At 46.8% G+C, this 23,109-nt stretch overlaps 1 protein-coding gene and 1 long non-coding RNA gene across 4 annotated transcripts in view; both read left to right on the top strand.

Annotated features, from left to right (window-relative positions):
- The window catches only part of HNF1B (HNF1 homeobox B), a 62,351-nt gene extending 43,002 nt beyond the window's left edge, over positions 1–19,349 (top strand). For 2 of the 3 annotated variants that reach the window (XM_035139222.2, XM_035139219.2), the window contains exons 5-9: positions 5,446–5,615; positions 10,478–10,610; positions 11,965–12,150; positions 13,422–13,540; positions 18,674–19,349. In XM_035139222.2, coding sequence (XP_034995113.2) covers positions 5,446–5,615; positions 10,478–10,610; positions 11,965–12,150; positions 13,422–13,540; positions 18,674–18,694 — 629 coding nt within the window. In that variant the 3' untranslated portion in view covers positions 18,695–19,349. Of the gene's footprint in view, positions 1–5,445; positions 5,616–10,477; positions 10,611–11,964; positions 12,167–13,421; positions 13,541–18,673 lie in introns of all 3 variants that reach the window. The other variant, XM_035139220.2, reaches the window with a different exon arrangement.
- LOC132593242 (uncharacterized) overlaps positions 1–20,856 on the top strand; it is a 329,416-nt gene extending 308,560 nt beyond the window's left edge. Inside the window, exon 2 of the long non-coding RNA XR_009558600.1 lies at positions 20,029–20,856. This is a non-coding gene — a long non-coding RNA (uncharacterized LOC132593242). The remainder of the gene's footprint in view (positions 1–20,028) is intronic.
- Positions 20,857–23,109: the final 2,253 nt, after the last annotated feature.

Below are 23,109 nucleotides of genomic sequence, written 5' to 3'. Positions count from 1 at the left end.
GCACAAGAATCTTCAGAACTCCAAATATACAGGTACCTTAATATGCTTGGCATTATTTAATTGTGTTGTGTATTAATGCAATAAAATATGTAGATGGTTCCATAAAGCTTTAATTATCTCTTAACGGGATTTTTCACCTTGGAATTAACATTCCTAAGCAGAAACCGATTCTCCTTTTAAAATTGCAAAATCCATGTGGATTGTGGGAGGGAGGAGGTAATGAAGGAATCGGTATTATTTACGTTTCAATCAAGAAAAAACAAACCCCGTCCCTCAAACTCAGCTCTCTTTGTTCTAATTATCTTCCCTCCCATTGTTCAAACAATGTTTCAGACTTTCTGATCTGGCCCGAGCCTGGGCACCCTTTGCATGAGGTTAGGAATACAGTCGAAGAATGCGGGTATACAGCGCTTCAGGTTGAGCAATGTTTACCCTGTTCATGTCTGGGGCATCCACTTGCGCTGGCAAAGGTCCATTTGTCAAAGAGCATTCTTCCATTATCAGGGACGGGGAAAATAGAGGGTGCCAAAGACATCTCGAGAAAAAGGCCTCTCAAACACTCTTCGCATCTGTGGCATGGGGTCTATATGGGTCACAATATCCACACACCATATATTTAAAGCAGATTCCTTCCGCCGAAGAATTCTGGGAACCATAGCTTGCCTTTCACGGTTCCCAGGACCCTCGGCAAACTACAGTTCCCAGGATGCATTGTGGGCGGAGAACATGCGCTTTAAATGTATGGTGGGTATATATATATTCTGGGTTGAGGTCAACTCAGTGGATTTGCATGGCCTGACTGAATCAGTGTATATACCCAGATACTGTACCATGTTTCCCCGAAAATAAGACACTGTCTTATATTTATTTTTCATCAAGAAGGCACACTATGGGCTCATTTTCAGGGTGTGTGTGTGTCTTATTCCAGTGGGAAGGGCTACGGGTGCGGCGCAGCATGGCAGAGGGCAGCGAGCGCCGTGTCCATGTCTTATTTTTGGGGTATGGCTTATATTGCGGAAATGCTTAGAAATCCTGCTACGGCTTATTTTATGGGTATGTATTATTTTCGGGGAAACAGGGTAGAAGATACATCCACATGGTCTTCTCTGCAAAATTGCATCAAATATCCATCTAATTCAGAATCCTGTTTCCTGTATTGGTCAACTGGCTACTGGGCTTCAGTGGAGTAATCTGTTGGCTCAGGAGTCAACAACCCTCTAGATCAGAGGTGTCAAACTCAAATTCATTGGGGGCCGCATCAGCAGTTTGGTCACCCTCAAAGGGCCGGTTGTATCTGTAGGACTATGTGTCCACTCTTTATTATCATAAATTATTGTCACTGCATTCAATTATTACTGATTTTTGTAATAATGTAAGTAATAACTAGCTCTGAAAGCAGAAACATAGTCAGAATAATGGCAAGTAGATATTCAAATGTACAATTATTGTACAATTTATTGAAAAATGATTTTTGGTAACTGCACTGGGTGGTGGAGGCTCGCTAGGGTTTCATGCAGGACCTTTGCAGAGCTACTAGTACCTGGAGATGCTGGGGTCCTTCTGCATGCAGGACAGATGTTCTGCCAGTGAGCCACCACCCTTCACCAAAGGGACTGGCTGAGGTTGACTCACTGGAGCTGCTCTCCTGGTTCCAGGGTTTAAGGGCCAGAAGTATAAAGCAGCATCCTATGTTTCTGAGGAGAGGGAGAGGGAAGGGGAGGGGAGGGAGGGAGGGAGGAAGAAAAGAGGGAGTTTGAGGGAGAGAGGAAGGAAGTGAAAGAGGGGAGAGAAAGAAGCGTAGGAAATAAGGAAGGGAATAAAGAAGGAAAGAAAAAGAAAGAGGGAGAGAAGATGGAAAGGGAGAAATAAGGAAGGAAGTAGAGGGAAAGAAAGAATAAGAATGAGGGAGAGGAAGAAAGATGGGAAGGACAGAAGGAAGAAAGGAAGAAAGAAAAGAGGGAGCAGGAGGGAGAGAGGAAGGAAAGAGGTGAGAGAAAGAAGAGTAGGAAAGAAGGAATAAAGAAGGAAAGAAAAAGAAAGAAAGAGGGAGAGAAGACAGAGATAAAGAAGGAAGGAAGGAGAGGGAAAGAAAGAATAAGAACGAGAGAGAGGAAGAAAGAAAGAAAGGGAAAGGAGGGTCGCCGCCTTGATTCAGCGCCAGAAAAGAGCGCGAAGGGACCCAGGGGCAAAAAGCATTTCCTGTGCAACGTGAGGCAGCGGGTGTCCATTTTAGGAGAAGTGCGTAAAGCCTCAGAGTTGCACGTTCGTGAGGCTGAGCCGCGGCAGGAGGAGGAGGAGGTGAGGCAAGAGGAGGAGGAGGAGGAGGCGGCTTGCCGGGTTGGTGCCTGGCAGCGCCGTGCGGAGAGTCCCGAGCCTCTGGGACGCAGCAGTGCTCTGTAGCACTTTGAATCCTCCTCCTCCTCCACGCGCCGCTGCTGGGTGCTTTGTCTGTGCTTCAGCAGGAGCAGCAGCCGTTTCCAGGCGCCGAGCCGTGGCAGGAGGAGGATTCAAAGTGCTACAGAGCACTGCTGTGTCGCAGAGGCTCGGGACTCTCCGTGCGGCGCTGCTCCGGCCGCCTTTCTACCCCCCCTGCCCCAGCTGTTTGTCAGCGCTTTGTCGGCGTAGCGCTTCAGCAGCAAGGTCCCGCTGCTGGGTCCCGCTGGCTGGGGCGCTCGGCGGGCCACATGACGAGGTCTGGCGGGCCGGATTTGGCCCCCGGGCCTTGTGTTTGACACCCGTGCTCTAGATGTTGCTGAACTATAACTCACATCATCTCCAGCCTGCATGGTCCATGGTCTGTGATGATGGGTGGGGTGTTCCAATAACCTCTGGAAGACACCATATTGGCTACCCCTGCTTTAACTTATGCATCTTATCCAGAACTAGACCGCAGGGAAGTGGTGGGGCTGAGTATGAGTCTTATTTGGAGTGCAAGTCTTGGGAAGGGACCTTGGACTGGTCATGTTTTGCATGCAGAAGTTCCCAGGTTGAAGCCCTGGTGGCCTCACCAGTTAAAAGAATAAGCTGGTAGGTAATGAGAAAGACTTGCATGAGAGCTGCTGCTGCTGCCAGTCAGAGTCAACAATACTGAGCTAGATGGGCAAAGGGCTCTTCCAGACGGAACTTTTATCGTGGGATCGGGTGCTGCTTATGCCACAAGCTTTTGGCAGCATGCACACCCACGTTTGTGTTTGCATTTATTCCGTGCTTCCCCCCCCCCCTGGAAAAATAGGTGCCTGTGACGTGGGTGGCGCTGTGGGTTAAACCACAGAGCCTAGGGCTTGCTGATCAGAAGGTTGGCGGTTCGAATCCCTGGGACGGGGTGAGCTCCCGTTGTTCGGTCCCAGCTCCTGCCAACCTAGCAGTTCGAAAGCACGTCAAAGTGCAAGTAGATAAATAGGTACTGCTCCGGCGGGAAGGTAAACGCCGTTTCCGTGTGCTGCTCTGTTCGCCAGAAGTGGCTTAGTCATGCTGGCCACATGACCCGGAAGCTGTACGCCGGCTCCCTCGGCCAATAAAGCGAGATGAGCGCTGCAACCCCAGAGTCGTCCGTGACTGGACCTAATGGTCAGGGGTCCCTTTACCTTTACTCACCATGAAGTTACGGTATTACAGTAAGTGAGAGGTGCCAGTACTGCGTACCCTTTAGTACCCCCTGAAAAAGAGAGGGCGTATTTATTGCTTTTATATACCACCTTTTCTTTGAAGGAGTTCAAGGTGGTGTACATGGCTCTCCTCCCATTTCATCCTCACAGCAACCCTGTGAGGCAGGTTAGGCTGAGATATGGCTGGGCTGCTGGCCTGATCCAGCAGGTTCTTCTTATCTTTGTTATGCTAGGATTTAAACCCGAGACCTTCTGCAGGCAAAGCAGGGGTTCTGCCACTGATTCCTCCTTTACCAGGTCCACTGTGGTCACTTTAGCTGCCCAGGTGCTGCCCGAGCTTTGTCTTCCTTCAGCGGCTCGCCTTCCAACAATGCTTTTGGTTTGTGGCGCATGACGGTGCATAACAAATTACTTCTTGAGCCCCAGGACTGATAAAAGGGATTTTGTTTCCCAGCTGGCTTCCTCAGTTAATTATTTCTGATCTGCTCTGTGTGCCTTCCAGTGCCGCATCCAGTATACCCCATGGGTGAAGGTTTTGAACATTATATATAAAAAAACTTAAACACACCTACGGCGAATCATTTCATACCTTCCAACTGCTCCTTGTTTAACAAAATGAGCTGTCTATTTTTCTCACAGCTGCTGGCGTGTATTCTTGGACACACATCTGGTATATGGGAAGGATGTACAGTGGTACCTCGGAAGTTGAACAGAATCCGTTCCGGAAGTCCGTTTGACTTCCAAAATTTTCGGAAACCAAGGCGTGGCTTCCAATTGGCTGCAAGAAGCTTGGGTTCCAAAGGACGTTTGCAAACCGGAACACTCACTTCCAGGTCTGCGGCATTCGGGAGCCAAAACGTTTGACTCGCAAGGCGTTCGACTTCTGAGGTACAACTGTATAGGGAAGGACCACAGCTCAGTGGCAGAGCATCTGCTTGGCATGCAGAAGTTCACAGATTCATCCCCTGGCATTTCCAGGTAGGACTGGGAGAGACCCATACCTGAAACCCTGGAGACCCTCTGCCAGTCAGTGTAGGATCTTAGCAGCTTTGATTTAGGACATCTCAATGACAGCCTGATCCCTTGACTCTTGGGGGGGGGGTCTCTGTTGGTGGTCCTCCATGCATTCAGTATTGTGGGCCCAGGCCTGTGCAACTCCCTCTGACTTGAGACGAGACAGGAGCCCTCCTTGCTGAACTTCACGTGAATGACAAAAGGGGAGTTCACACATTATACCCAACAAGTGTACAACCTGCGTGCCTGTGTGATACAGATAGTGGAGCTGTACAATCATTTGCATGTCCTGTTAAACCAGTGCACAGTCTTTGCACGCATGTATACAACAGGTGAGCTGTACAAGTGAACAAGCGTACACTTTCACACCAAAACTTGTACTTGTGTAGAGACAGCTTGTGCCTGCGTCCAGTCAAATGTGTGAACAGCTCTTTTCGTGGACACAAAGCTGCTGAGCTGTACACTTGTATAGTTATTAACATGTCACGTTCAACATGCACACAGACTCTGTGTACACAAAATCTCAGCTGTAGAAAGAAACGCACCTGCACGTTTTCACCCACACACTTGGACAGCTTGTATCTGTGTCCAGTGTAATTTGTGAACAAGCCTAAATAGTCTCTGATTCCAGGAGAAATTTTAAGGTAGCATTCAGGTTTCTGTGTGGGTTTTATGGTGATCTTTTAAGTTGTTTTATTCCCCATATGGCTTTTTTTTATTATCAAATGTACACCGCTTAGAAAGTGCTAATGGTGAAGCAGGATATAAATGCCTTTAAAACAAATAAATAACACACCTGAAACTATTTGAATTATCTTCTCCCCAGGAGTTCGCTACAGCCAACCTGGGAGCAATGAAGTCACTTCCTCCTCCGCCATTAGTCACCACGGCAACAGCTCCATGGTGACCACCAGCCAGGCTGCCCTACAGCAAGTGTCTCCAGCCGGTTTGGACCCAGGTCACAGCCACAGCCTGCTCCCACCGGATGGCAAAATGGTGAGCACACCTGCCCTATTGTAGCTCAGGGACTGATAAGATAAGATGGCCTAGCAAGCAAAACAAACAAAACTTTCTCTTTTTCATATATATTTTTTTGAAAGCTCTGGGGGTTTGTGTGTGCATGTGTTTTTTGTAGGGGTTTTTTTTTTTTTTGCACAAGACCTGTGCTAAAACAATGAGGCATTTGTAGGGACGGGAAGGGGGAAAGCCTGAGTACACTGAGGAAAAAGTCATCATGCTGACCTTACCTTTCCCCTGGCAACAGGTAGTGACACAGGCTTTGAAACCCGCCAATAAATGTGACACAGAGCCGTTCTCAGGGTATTGATTGAATGCCTGCTAAATTGGAACGGTGGGGTGGATCGTTTGCTCTTCGCTGTTGATGACATTCCATTTGATTAACACACACACCCCACCCTCAATCATTCCAACCCCACTGAAGTCATTTAGCAAACTCCCATGATCCCTTTCTCTCTTAACCCCCATGACTATCTACATCAGGCATCCCCAAACTTCGGCCCTCCAGATGTTTTGGACTACAATTCCCATCTTCCCCGACCACTGGTCCTCTTAGCTAGGGATCATGGGAGCTGTAGGCCAAAACATCTGGAGGGCCGCAGTTTGGGGATGCCTGATCTACATTCAGGCTAACAGATGTTAGCAAAAGTAATAACGGCCTGGTTCATATGTAACAGTAAACTATGGTTTATTAAACTATGGCATAGTGTTATGTGTGAACCCAGCTAAGCGGATTAACTATGGCTTGTTAACTATGGTTAAAGATGGATAACTAAGGTTTGCAGTTGGTTTATTAGCCTTAGTTAACATTAACCATGGCTTAACATTACAAGCAAACCTCCTTCTTAATTATGGTTAAGGAACCGTCACTGCAAGTGAAGAGCGGTAAAAAATTCAAGCCACTCTCAAAGCTTGGCTGCTGTTGCTCATGCTTCTAACAAATATGTGGCATAAAAAAACCCCATGGTTTAAGTGATTGCCAGATGCTTCAACTCTATGGTTCATTAACTATGGTTATCATTAGGCATGGTTATCAATAGGCATGGTTTAGTGTTACTTGTGAACCAGGCCATTGTTTTTTTCCCAATAGAGGTGGAAAGAATGACAACAATGGCAGGACGGGCTCTCTGTCTCAAGAAGACATTATATAAAAGAGAGCTCAGGGCAGACCCCTTGGCCATTGGCTGATCCTAGCTTTGTCCCTGCTTGACAAATGAAAGGTACCTGTTGGGTCTTTCCCCCTCTGCCATGTTTCAGGTGGACAGGCATACGTCAAGAATGCTTTGATGGTGTTTCCTGCTTGGCAGGGGGTTGGACTGGATGGCCCTTGTGGTCTCTTCCAACTCTATGATTCTATGACTCTGCCTTTTTTGGGGAAGGGTGCTGTGTGTGATTGTTTTCAAAAGCAGAGTTTGCATATTTAACCATCCCTTCATGACGTAATTAGAATCTGAAAGTGTTTTCTTAAAAGAAATCCTGCAAAACTAACCTGAGATTAGGGGCATGGGTGATTTCCTAGTGATGTCATGGGCACTGGCCAATCAGTGTGTGTATAGGTAGCATTTAAACTGTGCTGTATCATGTTTTATGTGTTACGTGGAAACTCTAATGCAAGGCACTGGGCCCCCTGATTAGAACTGGGACAGATTTAGTTTGTGATTGCCCTGTGAAACTAGTTATAAACACAGCATATTTTTCAAAATCCCTTGGAGCCTTTAAGAATTACTTTTTATCTAAGCAAAGGTGGGGAACCTTTTTTAAACCCTCTAGTAGCCAACTGGGCAGGACCAAGGGCTAAGGAGGCAGGTCTAAAGAGGTGGGGCTACAAAGGTCCTCTTCTGCTAGATATAAGCAGGAGTTGAGCTCATGTGCAGGTTGGTGGGTGTCTAGCACATTGATATTAAAAATGGTTTTATGCTGCATTTCATTTAGACTTGGGATTTCTATTTTGATATATGTTGTGAGTGCTTTGTGGCGCATGATGGTCAAAAATATATATATTATACATCCTTCAAATAAATAAAATCAAATGAAATTAGTCTCCTAGCCCCATCAGGTAAAAATCAGAATTTGCATTGGAATTTGCCTAGGCATTATGCCAATGTTTTAATTCCCGACATGTGTTCGTCTGATCTCTGGGTGTGCGGTCAGTCTTGTATGACTCTGCACTCAGGGTCATAACTCTGGAGAGTGCCTCTGCAAGTTTTCTTTGTGACCATGGGGGTCGAATTCTTTCCTGGTCAGGTGACTCCCCTCCCCTGTCCTTATTAATTCATATATTTTTCTGTCCCTAATCGCTTTTTCAAGATTTGCTGATGCATTAAATGGTTTGTGTAAATGGGGTGAGTTTTTTTTTGTATCACATGCATGCCTGACAGGCGACCTGGACTTGAGGAATGTCTCCTTCCTCAAGGTAAGCATACAAGGAATTGTGTCCTGCGTTGAAGGAAGCGCCCCCCCCCCCCAATTCTTATAATGTATGATCAGAGAGTGCTGAAAGGTTTAGCAGATATGCCTCTGTAAGTTGCTTTCAATCCATCTGTGTTTCTGGTGGCCTGTAAGGTAGAAATGGTCAAATCTATAGTGTTTGGTTTTGTCACATCTCCGCAGCAATTTACTTTTAAAAAAATAAAATAAAAAAATCCTCATGGAAATTTTCAGCAATTTAGTGCAATTCCCCCCACCCCACCCCAATAAACTGTATGCAGTTTTGACTTGTATAACCAGGCAGAGGGCCTTCTCGGTAGTGGCACCCACCCTGTGGAATGCCCTCCCACCAGAGGTCAAAGAGAACAACAATTACCAGACCTTTAGAAGGCATCTTAAGGCAGCCCTGTTTAGGGAAGCTTTTAATGTTTGATGGATTTCTGTATTTTGGTGTTTTGTTGGAAGCCACCCAGAGTGGCTGGGGGAACCCGGCCAGATGGGCGGGGTATAAATAAATAAATTATTATTATTATTATTATTATTATTATTATTATTATTATTACCATTTCTGCAAGCCAGTTCTCATAATCTAATGCATTTTTCTATGTTAATTTCACTAACACATGCATCTTTATGCACACTTTCACCTAAGTATGCATTTTTTGGTTGGTTGGAGAGCTGCATCGCAAAAACTCAGGGACGTGCCATTGTTGAAGGATACTTGCATTTCAATTTGCATATTGGTCTGCGAAGTGCAAGTTAAGTAGTTTCTCATTAAAAATGAAAACACAAGCCAGATTTCTCCCCCATTCCCTCCCTAGCTTGCCTCAGAGGTTTATTAGAAGTTCCTCAAGGAGAAGGGCTAACCCCAGCTTTATTTATGATTTATTTAATTATATTGATATCCCACCTCAAGACGGAGTACAAGCTCCTCCCCATTTTTATCCTCACAACAACCCTGCTAGTCATGTTCGGTTGAGAGGCAGTAACTGTGGCCCCAGGTCACCCATATATTTGTGAGCCAGCAGGTGGCCTATGTCCTCCTCGCACCTATTTCCACCCTGACGCAAGGTTGGGTGAGTACCATGAGCAACACTCATCTGATAAGCAGCAGGCAAAGGCTGTTCTAAATGACCACAGAGCCCTGCACCAATATAGCCACACCGCAGAGCATTGTGGGTAATTTACAGTGGCAATAGCTGCCCCACGACACCAGTCTTGAAAGACAGCTCACCTATCACTAGATAGGCCTATCACTTGATCTTCCGCTCAGTGTGTGGCCAGAATGGGCGCGTTACGTGTGTTGGACGGCATGTCCTCACTGAGGCCGGCTGCCTGGCCAATGACCCGCCTGAGGAGAATGTGAACTTCAGCACACGCAATGATGCCGTTGCCACGGGGCCAGGCAAATGGACCTTCCTGCCCAAAGTGTAATGGCCGCCATCTTGGAAACCGTTTCAAACATCCACAGTTCAACCTCTGAAGTGTTTTTGCCCTCTCTTAGCCCCTTGTTCCCGAGCCCCCGGTCCCTGGTATTATAACACTTATTCCCCCTCTTTTGTTTGGGCAATGCCAGCTTTCAGTACCAGAAGTGTGAGAATATTCTAGAAATTCACCTTGTGGGGTTATTTTCCTTGGCCTAGCTTGACTGATTCATGTCACACTGCGTGGTTTTTATAGTTGCTTTCTCTCCCTTGGCCAGGGGTGCATAGTTCTCTTCTGAGACAACCTGGCCTTCCATCCAGAAAGTCGTTTATTGACTACCATAGCCAGGCTCACACGGCACTCTACAAATAATGCTGCCAGGGAACTGCACACACACACACACACACACACCCGGCATGAAATGTGAGGCTAGTTTTTGGAAGGCCAGGTGATGACGCCTGTAGGAATGCTGAAGGACTTTTGAGATAAGAATAGCAAAATCATTCGGGGCCAGGGAAGGACATGTGTGGTGTTGTGGTAAGTGTGTTGGACTTAGGACCTGGGAGCACCGGGTTCAAATCTCCTCTTGGCCATGAAGCTCACTGAGCGACCATCTCCGAGCCGGACAAGGGTTGTGAGCATAAAACGGGGCTGTGGTAAACGGTGTTAAGGCCCCTTGGAGAAGAGGGGTGTAAAAGTAAAAGTAAATATATAAATGTCTCGGGCACTACTGGGTTTCCCCCGAAGGAAAATCTGAGGCGAATTGGAAGGCCTCTGCTCAAAGTAAGCATCTCTGGGAATTCTGAGGTAAAACAACAAAAGATTTCCAAAAGGGCGTACAACAGTAGTAAAGGCTGTACCACAAACCTCTGTGCACAATCTGACTTATTTGTAACTTTTATATCCTGACTTTCTGCCTGTATGAGGCACTGAGTGGAGCTAGAGCCCATGCCTCCGTTTTGAATTGCCCCTTCTTCCTTTCTTGGCAGATTACGGCGCCAGGAGGTGGGCTTCCCCCGGTCAGTACTCTCACGAACATCCACAGCTTTTCCCATCATAATCCACAACAGTCCCAGAACCTCATCATGGCGCCGTTATCAGGTGTCATGGCTATCACACAAAGTAAGTGCTTTTCTGCTGGACAGGGAGGCTGCGTCTTATTTTCATATTTATATGATATGCCATCAGTGTGAAGGGCATTTTAGAGGGAGCAGGAGGCAGGTCTCTCCCCTGAGGATCTTACAAGCCAAAGTTCAACAACTTTGGGAGAAGAACAGAGGAAGGCGAGGAAAATGGAAACAGGCGTGAACACGGAAATAACATGTTTTTACACATACTTAAGCTTAAGTGTACAGTAGGATAGGTACAGCCAACATGGTACCCACCAGATGTTGTTGGACTGAAGCTCCCATCTGCCTCAGCAAGCATAGTCAATGGGAATGGATGATGGGAAATGTAGTCCATCATTCGTATGGGAAGCACCACATTAGCTGTCTGCAGCAGAGCACGTGGTGATGAAGGGGTTGGGCCAGAGGCTTCATAGAAAAAAGTGAGCTTTGAAGAGGGGAAGGAAGGAAGGAAGTCGCTTTTTTTTTTTTGCTAGCTGTGGATTGCATTCAATGTTAGTCATACACAGAGTTCATGAACATAGCTAACTTAGGTCTACTGATAGGGTTGCCAGACTCAATAGTGGACAGGACTTCTGTGCCTTTAATTGCCCTGCTCTCTTTTGAGTCTGGAAACCTTAAAGAGAAACCAGCAGACCATTTGCTTGGAAATTAAACAAAGGGTCTGCTGGTTTCTCTTTAAGGTTTCCAGACTCAAAAGAGAGCAGGGCAATTAAAGGCACAGAAGTCCTGTCCACTATTGAGTCTGGCAACCCTATCTACTGATCTCATTAGGTTTACTCTGAGTACACCTTTACCTTTTTTACTCATGAGTAAAACTTTAGAGACTTTCATTAAGAATTTCTAGAAATTTTATACAGTGGTACCTCCACTTATGTGCCCCTCTTGTTACATATCCTTCGGGATACGCACGTGGCAAACCCAGAAGTATATTTCTGGGGTTTGCCGCGCGCACATGAGCAGTAGCGCTCTATTGCGTGCATGCGCAGAACAGGCACCTCTGGTTGTGGAAGCCTCAGGAGCCGACCGGAGCTCCGAAAAGGGATCTCGTCCACAACTGGAGGTACCACTGTACCACCGTGTGTGAATCAAGGCAGAAAGGTAATTGATGTATGTTAGGAATAATCTGGGGGACCTTTCCCAGCTCAAGGAAGCATTCCTTTGTAGGCAGCCTTCCAGGGGTTGCATGACAGTGGTGGTCAGAGCCGGAAGCAAAGTGGGAACAGCAGCGGATGAGACTCATATACCTTTGCACTGTGGATTACATTCCAGAAAGCTGCAAGGGCCCATATTCCTCATCCTTCTCTAATTTGTTTCCCCTTTCCCCCTCTTCCCCATCTCTCTCGCAGGCCTAAACAGTTCCCAAGCACAGAGCATCCCCGTCATCAACAGCGTGGCCAGCAGCCTGGCAGCCCTGCAGCCCGTCCAGTTCTCCCAGCAGCTGCACAGCCCCCACCAGCAGCCCATCATGCAGCAGTCACCCAACCCTATGGCACAGCAGCCCTTCATGGTGACGCAGCTGCAGAATTCACACAGTAAGGATCTTGTCAGGTATTTCCCGAGGTGAAAAGAGCGACTAATTGTGCCCTCGTCTCCACCTTACGTTTAAAGCAAGGTATTAATACCGCCTTCACAGCCACGGCTCCCCCCACAGGATTCTGGGAGTTCCTTGGGGAAGAGGGATTGATTGTTAAACTGCTCTGGGAGATAACAGCTCTCGAATGAGGGAAAGAAGAGAGTACCTAAGAACTCTCAGCACCCTTAGTGGACTACACTTCCCAGGATTCCTTGGGGGAAGCCATGATGCTTTAAAGTGCTGCAGGAGAGCTTTAAATGTATGATGCAGATGTGGCCGAGGTGCTGTTTGTCTGTATTGTTGGGAGGAACAGTTGCTACAGGGGGCCAGAATTTTAAAACGTTGAATCTCCTTCGTAGTTGCCTGTTTCCCAGGGGAAAAAACAGAATCTGTGAATCACTGCCTTATTTTTTAAAAAACTTATTTATTTAAAACTTATTTATTTTAAACTGGACTTGGGCCAGGTAGGGTTGTGTTCTGCAAAAAGCAGAAAGTAGGGTTTGCCATGCTTTTTGCAGAACACAGCCCTGCCTGGCCCAAGTCCAGTTTAAAATAAAGAACCCTAAGACGGGAGAGTTGGAGGGGCCTGGACAGCAGATTGAGAAGCGAAAACAGGGCAGAAGGGGCACTGTGGTGTGGTGGTTAGAACTGGGTTCAAATCCTCATTCAGCCTCAGAGCTTACAGAGTGATGTTGGGGCCACTCAGTCTTGTTTAGCTTCAGTTCTGTCATAGGTTTGTTCCAAGGATAAGGGATGGCGGGGGCATAAGATGCCATTGATTTCTGTTCTGACCCATATTTATTGCATGCAACGCTGTATCTATTCCGCTGCGGTTCAGCTCCCAATATTACATTATCTGCCTTGCTGTCTGCTGTGGTGGAAATTTACATAATTATTATGTAACTATTCAGTTTCCAAGCTGAAAACAACAGCAAATACCAACTGCATTCACTGGAATGGTTTCTGTTCTGGACATGGGGCCAATAAGTGTAATTTGTGCTCCCGGTTCCATTTCTAACAAATTTTAAAACTCCATAAAATAAAACCCCCCAACTAATAATATAAGAGTCATCGTCTTCCCCCACCCCAGAACATCTTGCTTTAGAAGGTTTGGAGCGAGTCTTTCTCCATTGGTGGGGTGGGTCCGTTTATAAGTTGCGCGCTAAAAGACCTGCCCGTCTTCCCCACTGCCTCACGTGACAGAAGTGCTGTTGTCGTTTCCCTCCACAGTGTACGCGCACAAGCAGGAACCCCCTCAGTATTCCCACACATCCCGGTTCCCTTCAGCCATGGTGGTCACGGATACCAGCAGCATCAGTTCGTTAACCAATATGTCTTCCAGTAAACAGGTAAATAATGATCAGCCACAAGTCTTCTTTGTGGGAACTGGTGTGCCAAACAAAGCCACAGAGCATAGCCCGATATGAGCTGGGGTTCTGCCAGCCTCCTAGCTGACCGACAGCACTCCTATACAACTAGGTTTGCCCCGTCTCCTGAGGGAGGCGAGCCCGGAGCTAGGGGCTGGAGCCTGTTAAGATGCAGAAGGGCCTAACAATGTGTGGTGCAGCCCAGTGAGTGACACTTGGAGGGTCTGAGGAAGAACCTTGTTGTGCCTCACAGAGTGTTTGTTGTGGGGGAGGAAGGGAAAGGAGAATGTTAGCCGCTTTGAGACTCCTTTGGGTAGTGATAAAGCGGGATATCAAATCCAAACTCCTCCTCCCCCAATTCTTCTTCTTCTCCTTCTTCTCCTTCTTCTTCCTAGTGCCTCAGGGGTGGGGTTTGAAGTCGGGAGAGGATAGCCCGGCGGTTATACCTGCTCTCTTTATGAAACCTTTGGAGACACATTAGTGCACCCCCCCCGCCCGCTCCAAAAAAAAAAAAAATCCCCTAACCAGTCCATTTTGCTGCAAATGGTCTGAGCCACTTGGTGAGGAGTTCTAACAAAAGGTCCTCTTTTCTCCTGCTTTGAAGGCAGCTTTGCAGACCGTGGGAAATATTCAGCCTTTATCGATTAACAGATAGTTAGAGGGGGAAACCTTGAACTTCTCAACAGATAAGCTTTCGCGTTTTAAAAGAAAACAAGGCGTGCCAAAATTATTATAATGGGCTGGGTTCAAGAATGTCTAGAACGAGAGCTTGTTTCCTGGAGGTTGCACAAAAGGGGCTGATGAATGGAAGTCTCTGTGGGGGCTTACAGCCGGGGTTTGCATGAGTTCTGGGTGCATTGAGAAAGGGCCACCCATTGCTCAGTGATTAGAGCACATATTTCGCATGCAAACTGTTCCAGGTTCAATCTTGAGCCTCTCCAGACAGAACTGGGAATGTCTCCATTCTAAAACCCTGGAGAGCTGCTGCCAGTCAGTGTAGACAATACTGAGCTAAATGGACAAGTGGTCTGACTTGGTGTCAGGCAGCTTCTTATGTTCCTAAGTCCTAACCTCCTAGTGGTGCAGCAATAAAACTGCAAGCACATTTGGAAATGGCCCGTTATGGTTTCAAAATGGATGGAGGAACTGCGTTTTGAGATTCCTGCATTGCAGGGGGTTGGGCTAGATGACCAGGGGCTCCCTTCCAACTCTACATGGTTCTATGAGTCCACAGAATTTGATTTGACTGGAACTTTCATCCCCTGGCAGACTGCTGAATGGGACTTAAGTCTACTTTAACTGACCATCATGACCAGCCTAGCAACTATAACGCCAAACATGATTCAATGAGAAATGGGTATGAAATCCTTGGAGAATTTTGCTCTTAGCTAAAGTTTAATTCTCCCCTTTAAAATGTTCATCAGATATTTTTGCCGGATGCAAAAACCTCATTCCAGTCCTAAGGATGTCAATAAACATACAAGTAACCCTCCAAGACATTTTGCCCGGTTTGGTAAAGATGCTTTTGAGAAATCCCTCAATTGTTTTGCCTCAGAAAGAACCGTGAAATTAGGTCCCATCACAAGCAGTTCAGATCTACCACAGCCAGTGTGTGAAATCTGTGTGCGTGTGAGAATAATTTCCCCCTCTAAAAGGAAAAGGTAAAGGTACCCCTGACCATTAGGTCCATTGCGGACAACTCTGGGGTTGTGGCGCTCATCTCGCTCTATAGGCCAAGGGAGCCGCTTGGCCTAAGCTGCTTTTGGCGAACCAGAGCAGTGCACAGAAACGCCGTTTACCTTCCCGCTGGAGCAGTACCTATTTATCTATTTGCACTTGACGTGCTTTCGAACTGCTAGGTGGGCAGGAGCTGGGACTGAGCAATGGGAGCTCACCCCGTTGCGGGGATTTGAACCACCAACCTTTCCGCTCGGCAAGCAAGCCCTAGACTCGGTGGTTTAGACCACAGCGCCACCTGCTCTAGTTTACACCAATTTACAACACTGAACTTTTGTTCACCTTGTCTGGAGAGTTCCTTTTGGGCATCTTCATAGTCTGCTTCAGCTTCCACCATCCTGCCTGATTTGTTTATATGAGCATGTTGTCCATATTGGTTGGTGGCAACCGTCTGGATTTGGAACCACATGGGGCCTGCAGAGAAGCCTTTACCACATTGCACTGGAAGGCAAAGCTGTTGTTTTCAAGCCTGCCACTCCTGTTGGGTTCCCACCCTTTGTAGTGAGCCGGAGAAACCGCTTGCCCACCATTCTCCATCAGTCAAGCAATCAGGCGCATCCACACCACTGGGGGAAGAAGACCATTTCCTTAGCAAGGCTCTATCGATTCATCTGCCAGGCACCCAGCCGTAACTTTGTCCTTGATTGATTATTCCATCTTGCCCTCCAGTTGACTTTGATGCTTGCGTGTTGGAACAAGCCCTCCTGGATTCAGGAAGCGTCTCTTAATCAAAACCCAGCAAGATGCTGCTTGCTCGGCCTCGCTGGGGCAGTCAAATGTGGGCATGGGTGGTGGTGGTAAAGAAAACTCAGCCTATCGTTAGAAGAGAGCTGTTTGGGATAATCGGCAGCAATCAGCTGTTTCCCCATATTTATATTTATATCCAGCCATTTATTTACACACAAGTTTCACACACACACACACACACACAGTGCTTAATCAAAACAATTTCTCAGTGGTTTACATAAAATAATACGAATAAATTGTTATTAAATTTATTTGTTTGTTTCCATTTATGAGTCACCTCCCATAAAAAAAATACCTTGTTATAATGAGGCTATTATTGGATTGTAATTGAAAACTAATAAAAATACCTTGAAGCAATTTGACAGCAAAAACATCAACAATAAAAAAATACCATATGTTGAAACAATTACAGCAGTTCCACATGTCGAAATGACTGCCATACACATAAACAAACAATTGGAAGTAATTCAATATTATAACAACATATTAAAAACAATTTCATATGTAAGAACAATTTCAAACCCAAGTACAAATAGAGGCTGGAATAAATTTACCTATATATGTATTTTTAAGCTGCCTTTCAGATTATATCCTTCTCAATGTGGCTTGCATTAATAACAGTTAACAAACATTAGATCATACAATCCAATTTACAGTATAAACAGTCATTTTAAATAAATCCAATATAATAAGAAGAGGCTGCTGGATTGAGCCAATGGCCCATCTAGTCCAGCATCCTGTTCTCACAGTGGCCAACCAGATGCTTGTGGGGAAACCAGCAAGAAGATCCTGAGCTCAATAGCACTCTTCCCTTTTGTGGATTCCAGCAATTGGTATTCAGAAGCACTGTTGCCTCTTGACAGTGGAGGTAGAACATAGCCATTGTAGCAAGTAGCTATTGAAAGCCATAGAACCATAGAATTGTAAAAGTGGAAGGGACCACATCCAAACCCCCTGCAATGCAGGGTTGTTGTTTTTTTGCCCAAGGTGGGGTTCAAACCCACAACTCTGAGATTAATTGTCTCATGCTCTACCGACGGAACTATCCCAGATGGCCTCTTTTAAAGCCATCCAAGTTGGTGGCCATCATTGCCTCCTGTGGGAGTGAGTCCCCTAGTTGAACTTTGCTCTGGGTGTCTGTCCTGAATCATCCAACCTTCAGCATCATAATACAGTTCAGTAGTCTGCAGCAAAGACCCCAGCAGTAGCATGTGCAATCAAACCCATAGCTGCCAAGTTATCCCTTTTTTACAGGGATTTTCCCTTATGCTGAATAGGCTTCCTCGCGAGAAAAGCAAAAACTTGGCAGCTATGATCAAACCTTCAAATAACGACCACAGAAGATGATTTTTTAAAATCCTTTTTTAAAGCCCTTTAAAAAACAAAACAATTTTTTTTGAGCTGATGCAGCTGGCTGCATATTTACCAGACACTGAGGAATTGGGGATGAGGTCAGGGGGGTTCAGAGTGGAATGGTCCTTAGTGCCATCCCCAGATGTGCATACTAAGCCAGAAATACTTGCTCAAGAGAAGCCCCTTGTGCAAGTAGCTCTCTAGTCCAAGGAGGTTGCTTTGCCTTCCTCTGACTTGGGAGGACTCCAGCTCAGAAGCCCTTGTGCAGAAATAGCCCTCCAGAGGTTGCTGGATTACAACTGTCTCTATCCTTGACCTTGACCATTGGCCAGCCTGGTTGAGACTGATGGTAGTTGGAAACCCAACAACATCTGGAGGGCACCATGTTGGCTACCACTGTGTCCTAGTGCAACTGCATTCTCCCCTGCTCTATCAGAGCCAGAAAGTGCTAAAGCAGGGTGGGCCCCTTTAAACGAAGAGGCTCATCTCAGCTGCAGCTCCTATTTCAGGCTCAGTCTGAGGGTGGCCCATGCTGAAGCAACATTTGAGTGCTGCTCTTATGGAGCAGCCAGGCTGAGCTCTGCAGGGAGCTGTCCAAGGTGCTACTGAAGCCCCGCCCTGTCTCTGTACTTTAACCTAACCAGCTAGGTAAACCGTTTTGTAAATGTCTGGAACCTTTCACAGTGGTCCCATCCACACACACACACACACCATAACAAACAAACAAACAACAACAACAATTGTATATACCGCCCTTCATCTGTAGATCTCATGGCAATTTACAGCATAAAAGATCAAAACACCATCCTACAGTGTATAGAAATGCTCTTTTCTCCACTCAGTGATACTTTTCTCCAAGGTAATCTTTTTGTATGTGGCAGGGGTGGGAAACCCTTTTGATCCTGAGGGGCCAGATTCCTTTCTGAGCAACCTCCTGGGGGCCACATGCCAGTGATTGGCCAGGCCAAGAGGCAAAAGTGGGCACATCAATGAATGTAGACATTACCATTGTGCAGTAGGCCAGCTGATACGCACAGATACCCTTCTCTATTCTCCCATCTCAACAAGCAAGAGACGTAATCAGAGTTCAATGACATATTCCAGCCGGGGAAGAACACTCAAGGAGGGCTTGAAGCCCAGCCAGTGAGGGGTGGCCTGGGGAATTCAGAGGCCTGGAGGCATTTAGCCCCTGGGCCTGAAGTCCTCCGCTCCTGGTATATGACTTCTAACCTCTGCCTCCCTCTTCTTTCCCTCGCCTCACACCCCTGCCCCTTTTAGTGTCCGCTGCAAGCTTGGTGATGCTCCATACCTCACTTGCTTTTGCCTATAGCAACCAGAGATTATTTCCCTTCATCATCCTGCCAGTGAGCGACGACAGAGTACTGTGGCCAGGAGGTTATCAAGAGGTCTGGCACCATACCACAAAGAGAGCCCACCAAACCTGGCGAGAGGGCTGGAAGTTTCGAAGACAAAACATTTCGGCGACTTTTGCAACGGGTGCAAAGATGACATCCCTGTGGGTCTCTGTCTCTCTCACACACACCCAGCCCACAGTATTTTCCAAGACTCACTGTCTTTTAAGGATTTTGAAAGTATTTTCCTTCCCTCAGGGCATTTCTTTGCGAGAGAAGTGAGAACAAAATGGATATTGGACTGAGGAGGAGTTTGGAGAGAGTGCAAAAGCTGAAGATCAATCATATTTATAACAAAGTTACATTCCTCTACCAAAATGGACCAGAGAGTGAAATTGGGGCTGTTACTTCAGGTTGTGGAGGATGAGCTGCCTGTGCTGTCGAACTGAGCCAATGGAACTGTATATAGAGAAACGCCGTGATTTCCCGGCTCCTCCCTTTCCTTCCCCCCCACAGCCTATCCAGAGAGATTTATATATTAAAGAAAGTTAATGTTGTCCAATGGATGTAAAAGAAAATAAGTGCAATGTTCCCCACTTGTACATAGAACACAAGGTCTCTTTATTATTTCTTTCTCTCTCTCTCTCTCTCTCTCTCTCTCTCTCTCTCTCTCTCTCTCTCTCTCTCTCTGGGAAGGGCAGAAGTTAGTTTGCAGTAATCCCAGGGTTTTTTGTTTGTTTAGGTTTTTTTTTTTTTAATACACACAAGAGGGAAGGAGAGAATAACCTGAGGATATAAGAGCTTGCTGGATCAGGCCAATATCCCACTTTCCCCACAGCATAGTGCCTCTGACTGCAAGTAGAACACCTTGTGGGTAGTTGTCTTGTCTCCCATGTTCCTAGCCAAGTGTGATCATTTAGCAGCATTCCCTATGGTGTGTTTCGGGTGGGGAGATAGAAAGGATTATGGTCCAAGAGCAGTGTTAAAACTGAAGACTGAAAGTAACACTTGGATTATTGGCCACTGTCAGGCTTCGGGGAATCTGATCCCTCCCCCAGTGGTAGTAATTAAACAGATCAAACGAAAGGGAGCATTTTTGCCAGATAGTTTCTTTAATAATCACAGCAAGAGACAAAGGAATGAATATCTCTCTAAAAATGGTGTGGCTCCCAGTTAAGGTTCACCCCCTCCATCCCCATTAATCTATGTCACTCCTACACTTGGTAATCTGATCTTGTTGCCTCTGCGCTTTCTGTTCTATCACTCTCACAGCCAGTCTAGTCCTAGGCGAAGGGAAGTCAGGAATGCTGTCCAAGGGCACTGAATCTGCCAGCTGTCCCTCTCCTGGTGTTCCCCCTTCTAGCTGTTCCTCACCCAGTATTTCCCAGCTTTCCCCCTCTGGACTATGCCCCTCTGCAAGTTACTGTTCTAAATCAATACTATTCTCCTGCCATTGGGAAGGTTCAGGCGAAGGGGGTGGGGCTTCCACTATTCCTCCTCAGTCCAGCCCTTGAGATCCACATTCGACCTCAACAACATTGCTAGGGCCACCTACCAAGGGTGAGTGTGGCCAGAACATGCAGCATTCTCCATCCAGACAAGCAAGAAATACCATCTCAGTTCAAGGACACCTTCTGGCCAAATACAAATTCATGCAGGAAGGGTCAGTGAGGGGTATGGCCTGGGCAAAGTCCTGAAGACTGGACAAGAGATGGCTGAAAGACTGCATTTGGCACCTGGTCTCGAGGTAGAGCACAAAATCTGCTAGCCCTTCTCCCCCTAATTTAAGCCAAACTCTGCTTCACTGCGGCCTTCTAAAAGCAGCAATTCAACAGGGAGATCACAAAAGGAAGAGGCCCTCTCCCACCTTCATAATCGGGCCACTGCCAAGTCTTGGGCTTGGGTGTATCAACACCATAGACAAATGGTTCTGAATGGTTGCTTTGTCTCTGCAAGGCAGGGGTGCATTCCCTTCTGGGCAATGTTTTGGGGCCCACATGCCAGTGGTTGGGAGAGCCAGAGGCAAAAAATAAGCACATTATTAAATGTGAATTTTGCCTCTGTAAAGTAGGCTTGTTTTCTACACACACACACACACACACACACACACACACACACACACACACACACACATTGCCTCTCTATCCAGACAAGCAAGAGGCATGATCTGAGGGCACAAACCAACTGGCACAAAAATTCAAAGAAGGTGCAAAGCAGGGTTGGCGAGGGGTGTAGCCTGGGAAGGTCCTGAGGGCCTGATAGGGGAGAGGCTGGGGGCCATAGTTGTCTCTTAGGCCAGAACTAGGCCATCCTTGAACTAGGACTTTGAGGAAGAGGTCTAGACATCCCCATGATCAGCAGTGATGCAAGACTCTGTTCTTGCTATTCATTGCCTGGTACCTGGAGACTCCCAAGTAAGGCCCTCCTCCCAATAAAGGACTGAGCCTCTTCCCACCAGCTGCCAGTCACTCTCCAGTACCTTCACACAGGAGCAGAGATCACAACTCAGTGGTGGCAGGTCCATGGGGGCAAATGGGCCACTGCCCCACCAACCTCCACCTGCCTTCTTCAGCCAGTGAACACCTGCCTGCCTTCTTACAGGCTCAATAGGCATCAGTCCCCACAGGATCACATAAAAGGATTTGTCACAGGGAGGTGTTGGAGCACTTGGCAGTGGGGCTTGTGGGTTGCCCCCGAAAAGAGCTTCAATCCTCGAAACAGCGGGGCAGAGTCTGAGAAGAGTTGTCTGGGCCTAGAGAGAAGTAAAGGTTATGCCTGCAGTTGGGTCTCTGGGAGCTTCTGTCCTATCACTATTTACAGGGAGCAGCGAATTCAGGTTGTACAGAAAGCCGACTTGTTGCTCCTGTACACCTAGCTCACTTCCACCCCTCCAAAAAAAACACCACCAGGCTTTTTTTGCAGTTAGGAAAGTGAATGCACTTTGTAGTTCTAGACAACTCAATAAATAGCTGGTGCTGCCCAGCCTTCCTGCAAGCAAATCGGGTGGGATGCTCAATAAGCAGATGGAAGATACCTCTGTTACAGCAAGGTGCTAGCTCTCAGTGACCTGTCCATGGTCCTGCAAGCCTTGAGAATGACTATCCTTGCTACCGGTATGTCTGGAGGCTGTTATAGCCCAGGATCGTCCAGACACCCTGAAGTGCATGCCTTGTCAGCCCCGATTGCCTCTAGCATCTCAGTCTTCCGACATCACCTCCTGTTTCCTTGACCATAAGTGGCACCTGCCCTCCCAGGGACAGAGCAAGGGCCAAAGGTGAGCAGCTGAGAAACCCCAGGTCCAAACTGCCGTGCTGCAATCAATACGCAGCTGCTGCTCAAAACTGGAGCTGCCCTTTCTGCAAAACTGCAGCATTTAACATCATGATTAGGGACATGTCAGTTTCAGTTCCTCCTGGTTTCTCAGTCTTCCGATCTTAAATCCTGGTCCCCACACCTCCTGCAGCAATTTGCATTAAAAAAAATAATCCTCATGAAAATTCATCAGTATTTTCATGCTAATTTCTCCAAATACAAACATATTTTGTATGCAGCTTTGCCGCAATCACTTCCTCCTGGATATAATGCATATCTGCATGTTCTTTGCACAAATATGCATTTGTATGCATACTTTCCCCTAATACAAGGATAAGGAACCCTTTTCCAGCCTGAGGGCCAAATTCCCACTTGGGTAACCTTCTGAGGGCCAAACGTACACCCATCTCAATCCAGTCAACCAAGAGGTATAATGATCCTTGTTAGTTCAATGACACTTTCAAGCCAGTAGGGGGTGGTGCAGAGCAGGGGGTGGCCTGGGTAGGATCGCAAAGGCTGGATACAGAGGCCGGAGGGCCAAATTTAGCCCCTTCTGCCCTAATACAGTCATTTTTGTACACATTGTTGGACAGGGAACTGCATCACAAAATCTATAGAGTAGTGTGTACATTGAAAGATTGATGTGTTTCACCTCACCCATGGTTTGAAAAGTGTGGATTTGGTCATTTCTCATGAAAATGCAAACAAAATCAAATTTCTTTCCCCATCCCTATAGTCATGGGTATAGAAAAAGGGGGCTCCTGATGACTGGAGAGGGGAGGAAGCCGGGGGGGGGGGAAGAATGCTTATAGGCAACAGGAGGGTAGTTATTTGAATTTTATTACATTTCCAGCCTTCCTTTTGCTCAAGCAGCTCAAGAACAGACATGGACCAACCCTCATTTGATCTTCATAACAATCCCCGAGAGGGAGGTTAGCCTGAGAGATAGCAATGGGCCCACAGCTTGATGGCTGTGTAGGCATTTGAACCTGGATCTCATTGGATCAGACCTGGCTCCACACTGGTTCTATTTGGTTGCAGTCCACACTA

This window comes from Zootoca vivipara, chromosome 15 (genome assembly GCF_963506605.1).
Source record: "Zootoca vivipara chromosome 15, rZooViv1.1, whole genome shotgun sequence".
Taxonomy (NCBI): domain Eukaryota; kingdom Metazoa; phylum Chordata; class Lepidosauria; order Squamata; family Lacertidae; genus Zootoca; species Zootoca vivipara.
Note: the sequence above shows the minus strand (reverse complement) of the source record. Positions and strands in the feature narration are given on the sequence as shown.